Genomic DNA, 12,212 nt, shown 5'->3' with positions numbered 1-12,212 from the left:
ATAAACACCCAGCTGGCTGCGTTCCTCAGGTGTTTGGTTTGGTGTGGGTTTTGAAGGATAGTGCCTGCGACTAGCTACAGTGGCACAGAAGTCTCAGGATTACCAACTGGAACAAGAAACCTGTTGAGCGTTTGATGTGTATGATGCCTGTATTTACAAGTCTTGTGTTTTTCATGCACTCATATGTTACTTCCAGGTTTTAGCTCAGAAGCATGCCGCTGTTTTGTTAAGGCTCAGAGGCTTGAGACAAAGGGATATGAAACATTTTGGATATTTTTGAGAAGTGATAGCCTGCTTCAGATGTTTTGCTGCACTCGCTAGAGGGATTGCACAGAGAAAGAACAGTTCATTTTAGAAAATAATGCCACATGCATACCTGAGCCTACTCTTGTAAGAATTCCCAGAAACTATAAATATTGAAGAAGGTTATTTTATCTTTTAGGTAACTCAAACTGTTGCTTTGAAGGAACACAACAGCTGTGCTCTAACAGGCTTCTGGGGCTATTTTTACTAAACAGCAATCAGCACTTCTGGGCTTCAGGTGTGGTAAAGAAATAAGTGCTTCCCACTTACTGCAGGAGACAGACATGAGTTTGTTGTTGTAGTAGTTTAAAAAAATAAAAAAGTGGGGTTCAGATTACTGAGTATCATAACATACATGTATTCTATAACTTGATAAGTAACCTTTGCTTGATGGCATGATGGCTTTTTGAGGTGCTTAATCTCTCATTGTTTGTTTAAAAATAAGAGACGTGAATCCAGAGAGACTGGGAAAAGTCACAGGGGCATTTAGTTAAAGTGTGCGTACAGAACCACCCAGTTTGTGTAAGATGAACCAGCTTGGCCCAGAAGCAGCTAATGTCGTATTGTACAGATCAATATGGAACTTAAGATCATAAATATAATGCTTCCTCAATCTCTGTTACTAAAGGAAAAGTTTATAATCTGTCCACAGAAATGTGATAGAAATAGAAGAAAATAAGAGGGCAAACCGGTGATACACAGCTTTGCAAAACTGACAGTAATAGCTCATCCTAGGGACCATTTCAAACTGTGTGTAGAGTTAATAAGGCAAAGTGTGCTCTGATACGAGATACTACTCTTGCAGGCAGCAGAGAAGATGTAGTTTGATCTCTGATTCTGCTTAGGGAAGTAACATGATGAAAGTTGGATTTAAATGGTGTTGCTGTGTTAGCTTAAAAAAAAAAAATATATATATATATATAAAATGATGGAAAATGTCTGGTACCTGCTTTTAAGGAACCTACTCTTATGAGCTTTATATTACTCCTTTGCTGGAGCAGAAAGTGGGAGATGAAGTTGGAATGCCTAAAAGTAACAGGAGCCAAGTGGCGGTTTTTATGTACTGACAGAAAAGGCTAATTCCCATGTCCTGTTTTCTAAGGATCCTTGCTAGGATACTACGATGTTTGTGTTAAGCTAGTCAAAGTGGTGATTTCTTTATTAATAATTTTAAAAGCTTTATGGCTTATTTTTCACAGCCTTTTTTTTGGTAAGATTATCTTAATTCCTGTCAGCATAACATGGAGATTGTGTTCCAAGGGTAAATGTTACACAGTTATTTTCATTAAATGTAGCAGCTAAATCTCTGAATTTCTGACTAATTACCTTGTCTTGTTCATTTTTCAGGGTTTCGCAAAAATGATGAAATGAAGGCTATGGAAGTTTTGCCAATTTTAAAGGAAAAAGTTGCATACCTTTCAGGTACAGTTACTTTCTTCTGTTGTGTAATGCATAACTCTGTTATTAGTCACATACAAAATAGCATTTAAATACTATAAATATCATTGCAAAAATCACAGGAATACAGGAAAGCGACTAATATAGCTAGGTATCCCAATTGTAACATGAGCATTGCAAAAGGATCTGCAATAATGAAGTTATGTGTTTTGTTGAATGTGGAGCATACTGCTTGTAACTGCATATCCAGCAGCATTATTTGGAACAACCTGGACTGTAGTCATATTTGTTGTCGTATTTCTGGTTCTTCTGGTGGAGAGTTTTGCAGAGTTGGCTTTGTTACTGGTCATTCTGAGGCATGGGAGAAATGTCTGTGTAGCAGAGGTGAAACTTCAGTGCATCTCCTTTGAAGCACATACAATATCTTCACGGTAAAATGAGTTTGCATCTAATTTTAGCTACCTCTAACATACACCTTGAAGTTAGTTGATTACTTAAGAAGGAGTAGCAGAGGATTTAAAAGTGGGGCTCAGATTAATGAATATTATAATTTATTTTGTAACTGGATAAGTAACTTGATAGAATGATGGCTATTTGAGGTGCTTATTCTTGTGAACTGCATTTTGGGTGTGACTTTCTGAAGTAAGTACATCCAAATCTGTTGGGATTAATCAGCATCATGCTCTTCGCCGTGATCTTAGCGTCAGGTGATTTAGAAGACAGTCTCATATTTGAAAGGGTTTTTTCAGAGGAGGCAGGTTCAGGATAAATAATTTGTCAGGAACTCCAGAAATAAGACTCATATCTGTAAATATTAAAGCACACAAAATAATCCCTGATACGGCACTTTATAGAGACTTACTGTGCGTGGATGATGACGCTTGCGAGAACAGTGTGGAGTTCACAGTACTGCATTCTGTCCGCTCTGCTGAGTCAAGTGTCATTGTAAAACAAGAAAGACGTTTTTATAAAATGTCTTGTCCTGGTAATTCTAGTGACTGACATAACAGACTGCCTAGGGTCAATTTCCTTGGTAGTCCAGAAACTCCTGATTCTTTTCCTTATGGATTGTAATGCTGGTGAAGGTGTGCTTAAAACGGTATTTTCTGAGGAAAAAAAGAGAAAACAGATTTAAACACAGAATTTCAGTCCCTCGTTGCCCTTCTTTATGCTTTATGGCATTTTATGAAAACTTTTATCTGTTTCCATTCCAAGACTTATAAATTTCCAGATTGTCCAGAGCTTAGTTTAGACCCCATAGGAGGGCACTGAAAGATGATAGGTTTTCTCTAATGTGATTTTGTAACATTATGCCCTTCTCAAAAAGCACTAATTCGGTAAAAGTAAAAAAGCCAAATGAAAGCTGGAGATGCATTTCAGTGGAGATGACGGATTGTGAACCAGAGGAGATGTGGTGTAGGCAGAAATGGTTGCCAGTGAGCCCGTGTGAAGGTAGTAACTTCTGACAGAGGAATGGAGCAAACAGCTGGGGACAGTGAGGCTGGCTGGAGCTGACCTGCCAAAATCCATAGTTTCACATTTCCATTGCAAGTGGTTCTCAATTGAAATGAGATATATTGGTAATGCAAGTGATTAATATCTTCCTCACCACTTCCCCCAACAAACAAAGTAACACCACCTCTAGGGCTTAACCATTTTGGAATAAGATCTGTCCAGCCTTGTATCTGGGAACACAAAGGTACCTGAGACCCACTTAACTACTGATTTACAGAGGCTTTCAATGTGCATCCTATGTTTTCCTCAAAAATACAGCTTTTGCTTTAATACTGAGTATTAATATTTTTAAGTACAATAACTGGTTAAGTAGGAAAAAAGATACTGCAAGTATCTGTACTAAAACTGCCTAAAGAAAACTAAGCTGTCTTTGCTAAAACCTGTAATACTCCCATTAAAGCTAAGATCCACAAACATCACTATGGTTTCTGTAGTTTTTTTCTCCAATTTTGTGTTGGAGCTCTGGTAGAGCTGTTGCAACATGTTCAGAGTAGATTCTCAAGTGCCTTCTTAAGGAGAAATAAAGTATGACAATCAATAGTGCAAAGAAATGTGTCTCTTTTATAGAGCAGGAAAGTCACATAAATAGCACTGTCTGAAGAAAAAAAAGAGTGCTTTTGATTCTTGGTTCATGTCCCATCTTTTGTCTGTCTGCCTTTCTCAAATGAGGCCGGCCTTCTCAAAGTTACATGAATAAGAATGGTCTGTATGGCAGTATATTCACCTTTGTGTTCTTAGAATACTAAGGACACTGATTTTTATACAATGATGACTTTATTGAGTACTTTCTGAGAGCAGCTTATTTGAAATAAGAGGTCTGAATCTGAAGTATTTGCTGGAAAGTCGGAGACTCCCAGCTCCACCAGGATTTTGGGAACCTACTGCAGCATTTCTGCCTACGTTGCTCCTGTTTTGAGCACCAGCCTGTTTCGACCATAGGTATTTCCTAAGTCATTCTTGAAATAATGTTTTGACAGAATCTGAAATCCTAGTGCATTAGGAGTTAAAGCACTTGATTTCAGATACCTTCCCCAGAGTTATCGTTTTTACTCCAACTGCACCATACTGCAGTTAAACTGTATTGGAGACCTCCCCTTTCTGCCTCCAACAGGTGCCTCTTCAGGCTGAGTTAGGCTGTAACTCTGTATTGCTTTGTTTCTGTCTTTCCATTTATTCCTCCCATTTGTTTTCAAGTGGATACGTTTTACATGCCTACTCAGCATTATTTCTTTCTTTCTCTTTGCACAGTCTGAGCACTTCATCACTTTTGAAAAGACTGTTTGTCATTGCTTTTTCTCTACCACAAACCACAGTGGGTCTGATGTGATTCACTCTTGGTTTCTTCTCCATTGTTGCAATCCAGTTTAGCCCCTCTTATTGATCTGTTAATGATGTGTTTTTGTAAATAAATAATAAAAAAAAATAAGTGTGTTTTCTTAGTCTAGCACGTCTGACGATATATTTAGACAGAAGAGAATTCTGCCACCTTGTCTCAGTTATTTGCGGCACAGGCCAGGTTAAGTGGGTTTTTGTTTGTCTGTTTTCAAAGAACTTTAAACGAAATGCTTCCCAATAAAAAATGTACAAATGAGGACTGTGATGTGGTTACTCATCTGGACTTGTTAAAATCTGTGGGCTCTGTTTGCATCTTAAAGTATGTTAGCATATATCTGCGATGCTCAAACTGCTAAAGCAGGGTGAAGTTAATGACTGAGGTGACGGTGTGAGAAGGAGAGATGTAGTCTCTGAATGAGAATTCAAATCTGAAACAGATCTGCAGGTATTTTGTGCTAAGACAGGAGGCAGTGAGGTGCAGAACAAATACTTCTGTCAGGTGTTGTGGCGTGCATCTTGCCGTATGTAGGGTGATAACTGCAAAGCCAAAAAGCTCCCCAGACTAGCCTCGGTTGTGTACATACTGGTACTGGAGTAATGCTGCATTGGAAATAACTGTCCTGACATCGCTCACTGGCTGGACAGCTTTATCTTCTACTGGACAAAGTAATGAAAGAACTCGATTATTTTGCTGCCATGGTGAGAGTAGGATGCAAATGCATTGTGCATCTTCCCTCTGAATCCTTTGTTGTTTTTATAATATTACTAACGGAGTGGTTCTCCAAAAAAGTGGAGTGAGAGGGAAAGAAAAGACTTCCTTGAACTGACTTACACCGAACTGGGCAATAATCTGCTGGTGTATTGGGCATCTCGTTGTCTGAAACAGAAAAGCCTTCTTGGCTTGTTACCATGAAGTAAAGATGGATTCTGGGATACAGTCTGTTGTTCAGGCTGAAGCCTGTTGAGTACGGGCACTCTTGTATCTCCACACATACTTAAGCAAGGGGAGCATTTTCTTAAAAGGAAGCATTTTTTCTCTAGGAAACCTGTGCCAGTGTTTGAGCACCCTCACAGTGAAGACATTTTCCTCATGTCCAGTCTGAACCTCCCCTGGAGCAGCTTGGTGCCATTCCCATGCATCCTGTCATTGGTGACCAGGGAGAAGAGACCTGCACCTCCCTCTCCATACAAGCTTACTGCCTAGCTTTACCTAAGTATTTTGAGACAGGGTAAAAAGGTATTTCCTGAACAAAAACTGCACTGCTCAGCCTGTTTGGTTCTGAGGTCTTTTGGAGACCGTCGACAAGACTTCTCTTTGCGATGTGCACTAGACAGAAGTGATTCATGTTGGCTGACTCATGTGAGTTGATCGGCTACTCATATGACACATCTGGGTATAAACAGAGATATTCTATCTCGGTAGCATGAGGGTTTTGTATAAAAGAAAAGGGTAAAAATGGAAGAGTGACTGATGAAAGCAGTAGCTTAATATGGTTTTTGTTAAGCCAGGACAAATAAGGGGGTTGAGTTGAAGAAAAGCTATTGTGAGACAGGAAATTCCCACCTGATGCCTCATACATTGTTACTTTTAACTGTGTATGACACAGCAGCATCAGGCAGAAAGGAAACCAGAGTTATTTATTGGAAAAGGCCTATGTTTTGGCTCTCCAGGCATAAGGATGAAAAAACCTTTGTGTTTAGTAGATGAAAAAGATATCGGTTGTATCCTAAAGCCTTAGGGATTTCTTTGCTTAATACTTAGGATCTTAGCATCTGGTTCAAGACTGGATAGTGAAACTTGTCTTGCTAAAAATCAAGGCTATTATTAATTTATCCATTACTCATCTAGACCTGAAATGAACATGACAAATTTCGTCCGCAATGTACCAAAATTTTGGGATATGATTTATCAGAAATTTACGCACTGTACTTTAAAAACTTATTTCCTCTGTGGTGTATGTGTGGAGCTGGGAGTCAGTTGCAGAGGCATCCAGAAAGACATTAAAAGTATGTGTTTCTTTCTTCTGCCATGCTGGAAAATAACATGATATAATACTTGATCTGTGGGAAAGGCCTGGGGAACGATCTGAGATGACTTTGTATAACAAGGCATTTGTGTAAAAAGCTTGGAGAGTGTTAAGAAGATTCAGTGCATGCTTTTCACTGCTAGCTGTTGCTTTTGAAGGAAGAATTTTGACTTTGAGCAATCAACCCCACTTTTTCTGTGGTGTTGGAATTAGTGATATTTTCTAGCTGTAACCTAAATCTTTTAGATCTGTAGCTGAGGAGAGAGAACAGTAAGGGCTGCAGCAGACTTTGAGCTAAGTTTGTTAGCTTTGAAGCCCACTGGTCATTGTGGAGCTGAGCAGAGGCTTGGGCTGTTAGACTCCTGGTCTGATCATTTAGACCTCCTTTCTCTGTGGCTTTTGTCCCGTCTTCGTTCTGTCTCTTGCTACACAAAATCCTCAATGTGCTCTTCTTGGCAAATGGGCTGGGCTGGTCAAGGCTAGACTTTAGAAGAAGAGTTGGTTTTACTCTCTCACCCCATTTAAGAGGGTCATAAAACATAAGATGAATTCCCTTTTATGTCTAAGTTTCTGGCATTGCAGCTTGACAGAAATCCAGAGCTGCTCTTCCCTGCTCTGAGTTTCAATTGGTGCCTTGTGGGGAATGTGTCCAGTGGAGGTGCTTTCTGAAGACCTTGGCATCTAGGCTTAGGGTCTCTAGCAACTACACACGGAGTGCTCTGGAGAGGATACTGATGGATTCTTGAGTGACTGAATTTATTCATTCACTTTTGGTCTGTCTTTTTAAAGGATTTTTTAAAACTCTGCTTAATAAAAACTCTGTTTAATAACATGGATTTACAATGGAGAGCTGATTTACAACGAGAAATCACTCAGGAGTACTGAATGGTGTTTCTCTGCATTTCCACGGGAGAGGAGAAAATAGTCCGTGCATCTGTGGTTGAGAACATGTATGTGAAATTCAGCTTGTAGGAATGACTGCTATTGTACAAGCATTGATAAAGACAGGTTACTGACTTGAATCTGATATTTACTAAACATAACATTTTGTTTCCACTAGCAATGCGTTGAATATAAAATTTTATTTTAAGTATACATTAAAAAAAAAAAGGAGCCACCTCAGTTTTTTTAAACCCTTTGAATTGAGTGGATTCAGAATTACCTTCATTTGCATTGCTAACAATTAAAAGCTATAAACTGACCATTCAGAATCTGCACATCGCAACAGGGTAAAACGATGTAACAGTACTCATGCTCTTCTGGTATACTCTATGCCTAAACGTGGTGCTAGTAATGAAGTTAACACTGAATATTGTCTAAATGCTAGCCAACAGAGTGACATAACTCTGCAATTAAATTTCATCTGTATAACTGCTGATTCAAAAATTAAATATGTAACAAAGCACCAGTGCTAGAGATGTCAGACTGCCCATCAGACTTGAATGTGATGGTAATACGTAATTGTAATGCTATCATCAGTCTTCGTTTCACTTTTTTTTTTCTTTGACAGGTATTTCCTCATTGTAGGAATTGTGACAATGTACTCACTGATAATCCCAAAATGCGATTTTAAGCTGGTCTCTGAATGACAGTGTTAGCATTTAACTTGAAATCTTGAAGTGGTTATTCATTCAAGTGTAGGAGTTAGGCTTTCCAAAAGCATTATGAAGACTGCTTTTGCAAACAAGAATGGTGTTAAGCTGTGTTGATTTGTTTTTGACGTTTTGTTTTTCAGGTGGCAGAGATAAGCGTGGAGGCCCCATCCTAACGTTTCCAGCTCGTAGTAATCATGATAGAATACGGCAGGAAGACCTTAGGAGACTAATTTCTTACCTAGCTTGTATTCCTAGGTAAGTGATGATAAGCCTTGATACGCTCTGATGCTGTGCAACAAAACAAAGGGAATATATTTCAGTACACTTAGAAGCTAAGAGACTGAGTGTTTAAAGAAAATGAGCAAATTTGTACCAAGTTCTGTCAGTTACTGTTTTCAGACAGTTTTTGAAAAGGCCCAAGTAGTTACTCTGCCCTGTAGAAGGACGGCTGTTGGCAGAATGTCTGGCGTGCTTTAGCTGGAAGTAGTTTGTCTTGGAAATAGTACTGCCGTGCTACATAGCTGTCACTGGGGAAAATTTGTGAATACAACTCAAAGGCGTTCAGTACATCAATAATTAGAAACATGGTGGTCATCATTCACAATATATCTTGCGTGAACTGGGATCAGCACAACACTCCAAACTGTTATTTGCATCGGACGTGTTGAATCAGGATGCTATAATTTAGGAATAACCAGGAGAAATGTATGTAAAATTTGCTTGTACAGGTCTCAGATAAACCTGTGGAGAGATCTGTGAAACTACTGATATTACTGTAAAAAATTAAACTATGTATTACAATGTGTTATTTAAACTAATCACCAAATCTAGTGCTTGTATGTGTGCATGTATATATGAATATATATTTAAAAATATATATTAAAAGAAATAGTAAAAAAAAAAATTGTTCAGATAGAACTTTGTTCTTGAGTAGTAAAACTAAGGAGAAAAATGAGCTTAAGACACTGATTGTAGGTTTATCTCAGATTCCGCCAACATTTGGTACAGACTAGAGCAACTCCAACTGTGCTTGAAAATGTTTGCATGCAACTTGCAGGACCAGTTGTCAAAATCTCCAGGACAACATGCCTGAATGTATTTTTTTCCATATTTCTGTAAGGTGTTAATTTGTGTGCACTCTTCCTTGCATCTGATGTAATCAGATAGCAGTTTCAGATTGACATAAATGTTCTCATTAAGCAAAGAAAAACAACTGCCCAAAACAAAACAAACAAACAAAAAAAGCTAAACCTTCACAAATTCTAGTTGAGAGTGTTTATGGCTTTCCTTAGGATTAATTGTTGGTAATTCAATTTCTCTGGTATTTACTTCACTTTTAAGCTTAGGAGTACTTAGTGTTTTTTCTTTATTTTTGATTAAACTGGGAGATTTGGAGAGACAGAGGAAGGGAGAGGAAAAGAAGTCTTGAAATTTTTACCTTTGAAAGCATTTGATTTCACATTTGAACGTTTGAGATGTATTCTGGTCCTCTAGATTTTTAAGTTACTAGAGACATTAATAGCATCAAAATAGGCCCTAGAGAGTTTTGTGGAGATAATCTGGCAAATACAGTTGTATTCTGGCAAAAGGAGTATGTTAATCAATAGATTTAAAATAGAAACTTTGTACAGGATTTTATATCTCTGCAAACATGGCAAAGATTTGAGTATAAAGGGAGCTTTATTAAAAGCTAGACTGATTTTCACACACATCATGTTTTAGGGGGCTGGTCATGTAACTCCTTAACTGAGAAGTCCTGGGTCTTCTCAACTGGTGCAAAATTTTACCAAGTTTAAGTCATCAACACTTACTTGACCAGCTATTAGTGCAGTTCAGGTTTACCAAACAGAGGACCTTGGCTGACCAAAGCCTCCCAGAACAGTTTTTATTGTTTTGATCCTTAGCTAAGAGGGATTTGTCTTTTGTCAGCTGATGGGGCCACATGAGTGGAGGACACATCTGCATCACGTGGTGAGCAGCTGCTTTGTGCATCCTAGTAGATGTACACCTCGTGAATTAGTGGCAAGCAGTCTTCCTTATGCAGTAGCCAGTTTGTGTGCTTGGATAGGGATGGGCTGAGCAGCTCTCATGTAACATGCAGCCTTTCAATAATGGGTGTGTCTTAGCTTCAAAACAATATTAGGTTTTGTCCTTTTAATTGTGTGTGTACCTTTGGGCAGGTGGGAGAGCCAGCATTTATCTTGATAAACTCCTTTTTTAAACTTTTTCTTTTTTCAAACTAACTTCAAAAAGCTACTCTCCTAAGGAAAGCCATATTACAACTCCTTTCAGAAGCTCTTCTGCCCTCCAGAGTCAGTCATAACTCATCTTTCTCATAATACTGCCAGTGAAGCATCCTTACTTCCTGGACACGCTAAAAACCTTAACACATGAACTCCAGAATTCCGTTTACGTTAGTCACATCCCTGTAAGTGACTAATGTACTTAAACAGCAGACATTTGGTCCCTCTTAATAGTCCATTGGCTATGACGCAGCTTTAAAATATTTTCCCTTTACACGTTAACAAGGTTCTTGTAGTAGGCTCTCTTGGAACAAAATCAAAATTCCCGGTGCTGGTGGTGATTGCTGCTTTTGATCAGCAGCAAGTAGTTAGTGTACAATAAGTAATGAAGAAAAGAAATGAAATCTGACATTTTCAGAAAAGTTGCCAGGAAATTTTTGTATGAGGTCTGCTAACTTTTGGACAGCAAAATTGAGATCAAATTTTGTAGAAACAGGTTAGTATGGTTTTCTTCACAGCCATGAAATGCTTTCTTATCCGTTAGCTATCCACAGATTGACCCCATTACAGAAGTAGTTGTTAGTAAAGGTTTTCCCTCTGCAAACTAACATTTTTTAACTCTTAGAAAATACAAAACAAAATCTGAGTTCAAAAATGTTTCAGAAGCAGTAGGGAAGAACAGCATACCAACTTCTGTCTTCTAGAGGAACCCCTCGATCATTAGAAAAACATGAACACTGTCATCAGTGAAGTGTGTGCTATGGAGTCATTTGTAAATTAATTACATTTTGGTGCTTCTGTAAATGGTGAGTGTGTGTGTTGGGTGAAGGAGAGAGGACTGAATTCTGGTTTATATTCATGTGAATATAAAAAAGGAAAATGAAAGAGGAGGTGAAGGCAGATTATCTAATCGGCAACAAGTTTAAAGCTATCACCCACCAGGAGTTTGGCAGTGGGGTGACAGCAAGCTTCCTGAGAGGTTTTGCACTGCTGTCATGAGAACTGCTTTGTGCATCAGATAGTCAACAGTGATGCCCTAGGGATGGAATTGTTAGCTGGAGAGAGCACGTTCATTAGGCAGTGTGTTGCAGTAGAAGTGCTGCGTTCAAATTTGTAATGCTTGCTTGGTAACGTTTTCTCCTTTCTTCTGCAGTGAGGAAGTATGTAAAAGGGGATTCACCGTCATTGTAGATATGCGTGGGTCAAAATGGGACTCCATAAAGCCTCTGCTGAAGATTTTACAGGAATCCTTCCCATGCTGTATTCATGTTGCACTGATAATCAAGCCAGACAACTTCTGGCAGAAACAGAGGACTAACTTTGGCAGCTCTAAGTTTGAGTTTGAGGTAATTTCCCCTATCGTATATGAATTTATGTTTATTTCATGGTTTAAGTGTGCTCAGTACTGATCAGCATCTTGAGCAGTCTCAAATTATGTTCCGGATAAGAGAGGGGTAGATGGGGCCAGTTGTTCTAGAAGAAATGTAGTTTATTTCATAAGCTGAAACTAGGTAATTGTGCACATTGTCATACATACTTTTTCTGAGCATGAAAAAGATGGACTTAGGGTTTTACCCCTCATGGTAAAGTGTTAGGTTTCATCTTTATTTTGTCTTGGTCTGTTCTGTGGTAATCATTCTGTCACCACCATTCCATGCAGATGAAAGCAGCCAAATAAACCTTGCTTCTATCCTGCTTCTGCTCACAATATCCAAGTCAAAATCTAATCAAAACAGTAGCCAGAAAAGTGGTTGCTGTTTTTTTTTTCCTTCAGTGTAGTAGGGTAAGAAACAAGA

The 12,212-nt window shown here is 38.6% G+C and overlaps 1 protein-coding gene across 3 annotated transcripts in view; it reads left to right on the top strand.

Annotated features, from left to right (window-relative positions):
• Nucleotides 1-12,212, top strand: part of TRIO (trio Rho guanine nucleotide exchange factor) — a 243,511-nt gene that overhangs the window by 64,046 nt on the left and 167,253 nt on the right. For 2 of the 3 annotated variants that reach the window (XM_084511132.1, XM_084511134.1), the window contains exons 2-4: nt 1,651-1,725; nt 8,314-8,428; nt 11,570-11,762. In XM_084511132.1, coding sequence (XP_084367258.1) covers nt 1,651-1,725; nt 8,314-8,428; nt 11,570-11,762 — 383 coding nt within the window. Of the gene's footprint in view, nt 1-119; nt 139-442; nt 542-1,650; nt 1,726-8,313; nt 8,429-11,569; nt 11,763-12,212 lie in introns of those variants that run through there. The other variant, XM_084511133.1, reaches the window with a different exon arrangement.

Source organism: Aythya ferina (assembly GCF_964211825.1).
Source record: "Aythya ferina genome assembly, chromosome: 2".
Lineage (NCBI taxonomy): Eukaryota > Metazoa > Chordata > Aves > Anseriformes > Anatidae > Aythya > Aythya ferina.
Note: the sequence above shows the minus strand (reverse complement) of the source record. Positions and strands in the feature narration are given on the sequence as shown.